Here is a 10,000-nt window from a genome sequence, read left to right as displayed (position 1 = left end):
TAGTCTCTTCCCTCTCACTCGCCTGTACAGAAGTTTCGCTCACGTTTTCTTTTCGTCATCCGGGACTTTCCCTCTCTCTCCCGAAAAGTGACTAAACATTTTACTTCACTTCAGTCGGGCATTCAGAGGATGCTAGGGGAAAACCCGCGCTACATCCTCATACAGTCATGGGTGCATGTATGCGTAAGGGCTTACATATGTGCATTTGTTTACACACATGTATATGTATACATATAGACGTTGTTACTTGCGGAGAAGGTCGAGATGATGACGATTCGAACCTTGCTTGGGGCGAGGTGAACTAAGGGGATGGTTCATTAAATTCCACGTTGCAATGTCCTTCCTACCCTCCCGATTGGGGGGGGGGGGGAGTTTGTGACGTTAAACCAAATAATTATCATACACACACACACACACACACACACACATATATATATATATATATATATATATATATATATATATATTCATATCAATAAGACCTAGTGTATGTGTGTATGTGTGTCCGCTTTTCTTAACTTTGCAACCAATGTACCTACCTGAACATGTTATACCATTTTGGAATTAGGGTGATACCCAGAGTTTAAAGATTATATTTTTGGCAATGCTAAATCAACTGAATGGGAACCCTCGGCTCCTAAGGAAATTCAGCCCCAAAAGAAATCCGGCCCCAAAGGAACCCCGGCCCCAAAGGAATCCCGGCTCCAAAGGACACCTGGCCTTCTAAGAAACCCCGGCTCCTAAAGAACCCCGTCCAGAAAGGAACTCCGACCCCAAAGGAACCCCGGCCCCAAAGGAATCCCGGCTCCAAAGGACACCTGATCTTCTAAGGAACCCCGGCTCCTAAGAAATCTCGGCTCCTATAGAACCCCGGTTCCTAAAAAACCCCGGTTTCTAAGGAACCCCGGCTCTTAAGGCACTGCAGCTCCTAAAGAACCGCACCTCCTAAAGAACCCCGGCTCCTAAAGAACCCCAACTTTTAATGAACCCCGCCTTCTAAGGAACCCTAGATCCTACGGAAGCCCGCCTCCTAAGGAACCCCAGCTCCTAAGTTAGTTTTGAAGAGTCTATCAACAAAGCTCAAGGCCAGTCATAGAAATTAGTTAAACCATACAGCTTTTCTCATGGTCAGCTGTGTGGTGGATGATCCAAGGTTAGAAATCCAAAGAATTTTTACATCTCTACTCCCACAATTCTTTTAGATAATTAGATTAAATTGAATACGATATTTCCTAAATATTTTCAATAACTAAATTAGATAAAATTGAATTAAACAAACATATTTAAAATTATCTGAAATAATTAGATTATATTAAGTAAAATAAAATTAAATAGAATTAATTAAATTAAATTTAAATTAAATGTGTTATTTATTCTATTCTTTTAAGGCCGAAAATCCATTGTTCTCCCTCTCTCTCTCTCTATATATATATATATATATGCAAATATATATATATATATATATATATATATATATATATATATATATATATATTCACAAATATATATGTACATATCTCTATATATACATATATATATATATAGATGTATATATATATGTTGAGACATTCTGACAGGTTGACGTAAGCGGAATAGGAAACACAGGAGTCTTAGTCTTAAATGGTGAAGGAACAATGTTGGGGGATATGTGAATTGGTAGCATGTGAAGTGGAGCAAGGTAGCATGGTGCAAGAAGGAACGTCAGAGTAAAAGGAAGAAAGCTGGAGAGGGTAGGCCGAAGTGGGAAAAAGGTATCTACTTAGGGTCGGGGGGTCTGGGAAGCCATTCTTGGAGAGCAAGTGTCGCGGTAGATCTTGTCCATTTCAAGTCACCAGTTCTCTTATTTGTGGTTGGCAATGTAAAGTGATTCAATTATTTTCCGTTGTTTCTTGTGTAGTCCTTTAGCTAGAATGGTGGAACCCTCCCAGTTAGGTAAGTGTCCCTCTGTGTCAATGTGGTTAACTAGAGCGTTGGTTTCTCGGTGGTGTCTAATGTCCGCTTTGTGTTCCCTGAGTCTGTTGTTAAGTCCTCTGTATGTCTCTCCGTAGTATGCACATCCTTTGCAGGGAATTTTGTAAACGATGCTATTGTCACGGTTCGTCTTGGTTCTGTTGGTGGTCAAGTGTCCTATTTTCTTTCCTGTGTCATTTACTATGATGAGTCCTGTCTGTCTCAACGTTTTGGAAAGCATGTGAGAGAGGCAAGAGTTAGGAACCACAAGGTATCGTGAATCTGTCCTCTCTTCACTTCCCTTCCTCTGTCTGATTTTAATTGCTTTCCGTAGTGACGTCCCTAACATGCCCTCTGGGTACCTTAGGTTCCTGAATGCAGCGGTTACGTATTCAATTTCTTCTTGTAAATACTCTTCGCTGCATATTCTAAGAGCCCTAAGGTAAAACCCAATGATAACCCCTGATTTGGTCTTTTCGTCATGTGCGCTAAAATAGTGGATGAAGTCGTCTTTGTTTGTCGGTTTACGGTATACCTTGAACCTAGCGCTGCTGTCCGATTTGATGACGACAGCGTCTAGGAAAGGTAGGGAACCGTTGGTCTCTTCCTCTACTTTGAATTTAATTCTTTTGTCCACGTTGTTCAGCTGTTCCAGTAGGTTTCTTGTGTCGTTTGTTTTGTGTGAAATGAAGAGGATGTCGTCAACATAACGGTACCACTTGGAGTTAACTGGGATGATATGTAGAAAGTGGTCCCTTTCTAAAGTCTCCATGTAGAGCGATGCTGCCACCGCACTCAATGGAGACCCCATTGGAAGCCCTTCATGTTGCCTGTATTCCTGTTTGTTAAAAATAAAAGAACCAAACTTTATGCACTTTTCTACTAACTCCAAGTAGTCACGCTTGTTGATGGGTAAGTTGTCGGTGTCAATGTGTTGTACTGTCTCTTTAACAGCCCGAAGGGCACCATCTATTGTTACGTTTGTGTAGAGGGAAGTGATGTCAAGGCTTACCAGGCGTTGGTCTGTGAAGTCAAATGTGTTCAGTTTGTCTATTAGGTCGGAGGAGTTTCTAAGGTGTGTTCCGCTAATGCTACCTAAGGAGGATGAAAGAGGTTTGGCCAATAGCTTGGCTAGTCTATGTGGTGCGCTACCTATGCCAGAAGTTATATGTCGGAGGGGAATGTCCTGTTTGTGGATTTTCGAAAGTCCTTTCATGGATGGGATTGTTGGGTCTTCCTCCAGGAGGTAGAGGAGTCTTTTTCCCTTTTCGGTTCTGTTGAGGATTTTTCTGATGTCGGTGTTGAACTTCTTGGCTTCTTCGCTGGCTGTACCGTCCCTTTGTTTACAATATGTGGATTGGTCAGAGAGTAAACTTTCCATTTTGTTGGTGTAGTCCCTCTTGTTCATGATGACAACGCCACCTCCTTTGTCGGCGGTCGTGATGATGATGTCGTCATTGTCAAGGAGTTATTGAAGGGCACGAACGTATCTCCTGGGGATGGTCTTGCTGTTGTCCCTGGCTGCAATGGAACAGCAAAATAAAACACCTTGTTTGAAGCCGGACTCGATGTCGCTGTCCTTCCAGTTGTAGTTCTTCCCTATGTAGTCGTTCAATTTCTTTGGGTTCATGTTGGTGCTGAATTTTAGACCAAGGGAGAGGGCTTCCATTTGGGTGTGCGTGGGGTTGTAGTCGGATAGGTTGTTGATGAGATTCTGTCTACCCACTTCTTTCCATTTGCTTGTGTTGCACAGTCGTAGCAGTTTCCTCTCAAGTTCCACCTTCTGTTGTTGCTTTTTCTTCTTGAGTTCTTCAATGAGTTCTGGGGGAAGTGGGTAGTTCTGGAGCTTGTTTCTGACAACTTCGGCTTCGTGTCTGAGTGTTTCTCTAGCTTCCTTCAGGTATTCTCTGGCTGTGTCGCTGAAGGGTTTGTTGGGGTGATGGAGGTGGTGTGGGGCTGATCTTGGAAGAACCAGTTCTTCAAGACAGTCCTTGAGGAAGGCGTCTCTGTTTAAAATACTCGTCAGCTTCATTTGTAGCACGAACTCGGACCTTATGACTTCCTGGATTCCATTTCCACTCGGAGACAAATGTTGAGACATTCTGACAGGTTGACGTAAGCGGAATAGGAAGCACAGGAGTCTTAGTCTTGAGTTTATTCCTGACTAGTTTCGCAGGTATGCTTTTTAAAGGAATAGGTTTACAAACGGGCTGTGGGCATTATATACATTGGGTGGACCTCACCACCTCCCCGAGTTAAATATTCACATATCCCCCAACATTGTTCCTTCACCATTTAATATTATCCCCTTTTTTTATCATGATTTATTCTTTTAATACTATTTGTTACTATCTATTTTCAACACTATTATTTTTATCATTGTTATCAAATTTTTATTATTATGATTATTATTACTATTATTATCATTATTATTTTTATTATCATTATATTTGTATTATTATTATCATCATTTTTATTATTACTTTCATTATCTTTGTTTTTATTATTGTTATTATTATTGTTACTATTACTATTTAGATATTTAATTTTTCGTTTTTATTATCATTGTTATCACTATTATTGTTATAATTAGTATTAATAATTTCTTTGTTATTAGTATTATCATATTTTTATCTTTATTATTATTATTATCATTATTATTATTATTATTATTATTACTATTATTATTACTTTTATTGTTATTATTATCATTATTATTATTATTACTTCTATTAATAATTTCTTTGTTATTAGTATTATCATATTTTTATCTTTATTATTATTATCATAATTATTATTACTATTATTACTTTTATTGTTATTATTGTCATTATCATTATTATTACTTCTATCTTATTGTTATTATTATTTTTGTTATTATTATTGTTACTATTATTATTTAAATATTTAATTTTCATTTTCATCATCATTGTTATCATTACTATTGTTACAATTACTATTAATAATTTCTTTGTTATTAGTGTTATCATATTTAATTGTAAAATTTCATCATTGTTACGTTAGCCACAATGTAATGATTCACACTCGTCACCAACTATGGTAACTCGGGGAGGTGGTGAGGTTCACCCCATGTATATGCCCACAGCCCGTTTGTAAACCTATTCCTTTGAAAAAGCATACCTGCGAAACTAGTCAGGAATAAACACAAGACTAAGACTCCTGTGTTTCCTATTCCGCTTACGTCATATATATATATATATATATATATATATATATATATATATATATATATATATATATATATATGTGTGTGTGTGTGTGTGTGTGTGTGTGTGTGTGTGTGTGTGTGTGTGTGTGTGTGTGTGTGTGTGTGTGTGTGTGTGTGTGTGTGTGTGTGTGTGTGTGTGTGTGTGTGTGTGTGTGTGTGTGCGTGTGTGTGTGTGTGTGTGTGTGTGTGTGCGTGTGTGTGTGTGTGTGTGTGTGTGTGCGTGTGTGTGTGTAATTCACCATGGTCTTGGATCACGTGTTGGACTCGTGATCGACGGCTATTCCCCTCCCAGAAGAGAGCTTAGAGATCATATATGACTGATCTGTGTGTATGTTTGTGTGTGTGTGTATGAGTTTGTGATGTACTCCAATGACCGAACTTTTAAGCTTAGAAAATTATGTTTTACTGTTTGATATTTTCTGTCTCTCTCTCTCTACCTGTCTCTCTCTCTCCCTCTCTCTCTCTCTCTCTCTCTCTCTCTCTCTCTCTCTCTCTCTCTCTCTCTCTCTCTCTCTCTCTCTCTCTCTCTCTCTCTCTCTCTCTCTCTCTCTCTCTCTCTCTCTCTCTCTCTCTCTCTCTCTCTCTCTCTCTCTCTCTCTCTCTCAAATGGAATGGAATGGGGCATTGTGCGGGAGTATGAAATGTACGACCTAAGGCCCGCGCGTTGGGCTACGCGTGGGTGAGCAAGCCAAGGTGGCAAGCAGCACAGCGTTGTGCAAGGACGCCGCCACCTAGTCTACTTCTGTGAAATGTCAGAACGTTACACCTTGATTAGGCTCCATGAGCCCAGAGCTCTCATCCGGGAGAGTAACAGGTGTCGATCACGAATCTAACACGTGATCCAAGACCATGATGATTCATATACACATACATAAAAATACACATTCACAGACGCATGTGGCGCAGTTGTTAGAGTTCTTGGCTGCCGTCCAGGGCTGAGATAATTTCAGTATCACTGCGCTGCGAGTCGTTACTTCAACTCTCGTGGGCGAGAAGTTGGGTGTGTTTGTGTGTGTGTGTGTGTGTGTGTGTGCTTGTAAGGTCATAGAGTTACCCATAGATTGGTTATGAGCTCTCTTCAGGGAGGGTGGTAGCTGTCGATCACGAGTCCAACACGTGATCCAAGATAATGGTGAATCACACGTTCACACACGTATACACACACGCACACACACACACACGCTCTTCCGAGAGGGTAATAGCTGTCGATCACGAGTCCAGCACGTGGTCCAAGACCATGGTGAATCACACACTCGTCTCCACTATCATCTCTCCACTATAATTCTTACTTGGCCCCATAAACCTCCATCCTACATTCATAGGCTTACTTCCTTCTCTAGCACTGAGATCACCTAATAACGCTACATTTATATTCTGCTCAAAATTCTAAACACTCATTCAAACTTATCCAAAAATCATCCTCTTTCTCTTCACTTTTCTCATTACAAGGACCATAAGAAAAAAAAATCCCTTTTCAATTGCATCTTCGCCTACATTAACCTAAAAAAAATACTCTCCCTCCACTCCACCACTCAATATCTTTTCTCGTCACTTACCAGAGGAGCAACTCCTTCACTCCCTCTCCCCCTCATAACTCCCGACACTCTCCCAACCACACTCCCAAACTTAAACTCCCACTCCACTTTAACTTCGTTTCATTTACGCTAAACCATCCGTCTTCCTTCTCACAAATAAATCGCCATTTTCTCCCGTTTTACTTCCATTTGTACTGCAACTACACGCATCTAATGACCCAGGTAATCGGGTTCTGCCTGGAGCCTTCCTTCCAGACTCCTTTATGCCTTATTTATTGGTTTTTACAACACATGAGGGCAAGACGGTGGTAAAATTTGTCTTCCCCTCCATCAGGGGGGGTGGGGGTGGGGGTGGGGGGATTCAGAGGTAGTAAAGTCATAAAAGTGGTAAAGAACAGTTTGAGAGGGACACCATAAATGAAGGACAATTGTAATGCGAAAGGTTCATGGTTCCGGTCTATATGGGCGTTCCAAAAACATACAGTCAATGACCCAGTAATTTACTCTTTTTTACTAAACCTCTTAACATACCTGTAGATACATGAGATGTCTTGACAGCGAAGTGCCCATGGCTGGTAGGTTCCTTCTGCCGAGTGGAGCAAGACACTACTGTGAGTCTTCACGTTGCAAATGTTGATATGAGGAGGTTGCCAGTTTGGAGCAAAAAACGTGCTTTGTTTTGTTAAGTCATCCTCAAGGCTGATGCCGTTCTCAAGACTTCTGGGACGCTAGTATATCCGAGAAAAAAGACAAATTTCCTTAATTCATCTAAAACCACAAAAATAATAAATATACCAATGACAGAGAGTGGTGACAGCAATGCTGAGAATTTTTTTGTTGGAAATGTGTCGGTAAAATCTAATGTCATCCACTGGTTCTTGAACTACCACTCAATTCTGGTCCACCAACAGCAACCCTCTCCTGTGCTGTTTCCACGCAGGTCAATTGATCTTTTCTCCGTCTGTCCAGCTCCTTATCCATGCCGCCCATTCCTCTCATTCCAGGTTTACTTTTGTGTCTCCGGCATTGTGCTCATAATCATGCGTTTTTGGAATTCTATGGTCTTCCATGCTCGCAAGGTGTTCAGGCCATTTATTTTTTTTTTTTCATTTATGATATATCTTCTATTTTCTTGTTTAGTTATTTTTCTAAACTCATTGTTGCACCGTATTCTCCATCTGACTTCATCCTTACCAAAAACTGGTCCTGTAATTCGTTTGAATGTTGTGTTGAAAAAAATGTGCGTTCCCCCCAAAAAAAAAAAATAATAATAATAAATAAAATAAAATAAATTCATATACCAAGGCTTTTTCCCCCTTACAAGGGGGGTAGCCAAAAAGAAAAAGGCATAAAATCATTCCCACCCATTCCATCCCTGAATACACTCCACACCCCTCCACCCTCCCTCTTATCTTAGCACCTCCTGAATGACGGGTCATCCCTGCACCTTGTCAATAAAGTAAATAAAAATAGATAAATAAAGATAAAAAATAAACAGTAAAGGATCACAAGCTGGAATAGTACTACAACTCAACCAAACCAAATGGACGAACCAAGACCATTCTCTAACGAACAATCCGGGGAAGAAAAAGACGAAGACGACAAAGAAAACAATAAACAGAGAACATCGCTGGGCGTATAAGCTTCGGCGTTAATCCAGCCCTTGCTCGTGACCGAGAGAGCTGGGAGACTACAATGCCCCCACCACTCCCGGCGGATTGCGAGGTCATTGAGGTCATTGAGGTCTGACAGATCACTGCGAGATCATTCCGTAATGAGGATATTGTCTCTTTTCTCTATATCAGCTACATTGATTCCATTCATTTTCGTCCGTACATTACTCCACCGAATTTTGAGAATCATTCCGCTGGGATATTATTGTAAGTTGAAGGTAATTGGAAAATGCAGTATACTAGTGACGAGTATAATTAGCAAACTAAAGGGATAGCAGATATAGAAAACAGGCCACGCAAGGCTCAGATCTAATGAGTTCCATTCGTGTGCACCCTCGGCCCTACATGGTTGCCAATTAGTGCTAGTGATACCATACACAGATCAGAGAATATGATACATTACATTGCGTTAGGAACGGTGAATAAGGTGAATAAGACAAGACATTAGACATGTATGAGGATACTTGAAAATAGTTATCCGAGATTCGAGTCCCACCCAGGGCTGATAAAAAAGAAAAATCAGCATCGCTGCACTGCAGTTGACTACTCGAAGTACCACTTCACTACGGGACTTAAATCTCGTGGGCAGCAGCCAATGCCAGCCGTACGACGTGTCGTAATAATACTCGCATCATAAAATATAGTCACGGCTTATATCGATCGTTCTCTCTTTCACCCGTGAATTTTGAAAACCACAGAGAATGGGATTTAGAGCAGATTAGGGAGATTGTAAAAACACAGGGGCGACTACAATAAATATAATCAAGACGCCGATATGGCACCGTCGCGAATCCACTTGCTCCTCATGACGCCTACGTGTGCGGCACCGTATGGAAGGGGTAAGAGGGCAAGGAGACGTAAGTGGAGGCTGCATAACTTTGAACGTACAGTCGACAACAGAGACTTGCGTTACACGATTGACTACTTTCGTAGGGTATACCTGGTTCATCACTGCAGTAAGCTGCGAATGTGTTAATGCCAGTTATTCAATATCATTTATTTTTTTAATTGTCTTTATAACTTACCACATCTTCATCTCTTCGTTACGATTACAGTCTTAACAGATTTTATTCTGGCTAAGACCAGACGACTTTTTCTACAAATAGCGAGGGAGATCTACCCACAGGTGCAAAAACCCAAGGTTAGTTGGTGAGGGAGTTCCTACGCGTGTGCATTCTTATCTGAAAAGAAAAGACAGAAATAACTTGAAAAAATGAAAATATGATTTGTAAGGAACAGATAAAGTGTGTGTGTGTGTCTGAGAGAGAGAGAGAGAGAAGGGGAGGTAAATCAAGAGAGAGAAGCAGGATGTTATAAGTTTGATTTAATCTTGTAATAATGCTTGAGATCACCCCTAAAAAGAAAAAAAGAACAAAAGACCTGCACCAGCCACTCAACTACGAGAGTACACCCACATTCATGCAAGAACGGAGACTGTAGAGGTCAGACAAACACTCCCATATAAAATTCCTCTCAGCTCCTCAACGCACACTTTTCCGTCTATAGCTACCTTCCAGCTGCAATACAACGCCAAGAATTCCCCAGAGGTCGTATGACCACACTTTTGCACAGTCACTGATCAGATTACTTTTTTCATCTTTCTAAAATCCAAC

General features: G+C 40.6%; 1 protein-coding gene across 1 annotated transcript in view; it reads right to left on the bottom strand.

Annotated features, from left to right (window-relative positions):
• LOC143029501 (uncharacterized) overlaps positions 1-7,336 on the bottom strand; it is an 18,768-nt gene extending 11,432 nt beyond the window's left edge. Inside the window, exon 1 of the mRNA XM_076192159.1 lies at positions 7,246-7,336. Within this exon, the coding sequence (XP_076048274.1) occupies positions 7,246-7,284 (39 nt within the window). The 5' untranslated portion in view covers positions 7,285-7,336. The remainder of the gene's footprint in view (positions 1-7,245) is intronic.
• Between the last annotated feature and the right edge of the window lie 2,664 nt (positions 7,337-10,000).

This window comes from Oratosquilla oratoria, chromosome 11 (genome assembly GCF_046742065.1).
Source record: "Oratosquilla oratoria isolate Oo_2021 chromosome 11, ASM4674206v1, whole genome shotgun sequence".
Taxonomy (NCBI): domain Eukaryota; kingdom Metazoa; phylum Arthropoda; class Malacostraca; order Stomatopoda; family Squillidae; genus Oratosquilla; species Oratosquilla oratoria.
Note: the sequence above shows the minus strand (reverse complement) of the source record. Positions and strands in the feature narration are given on the sequence as shown.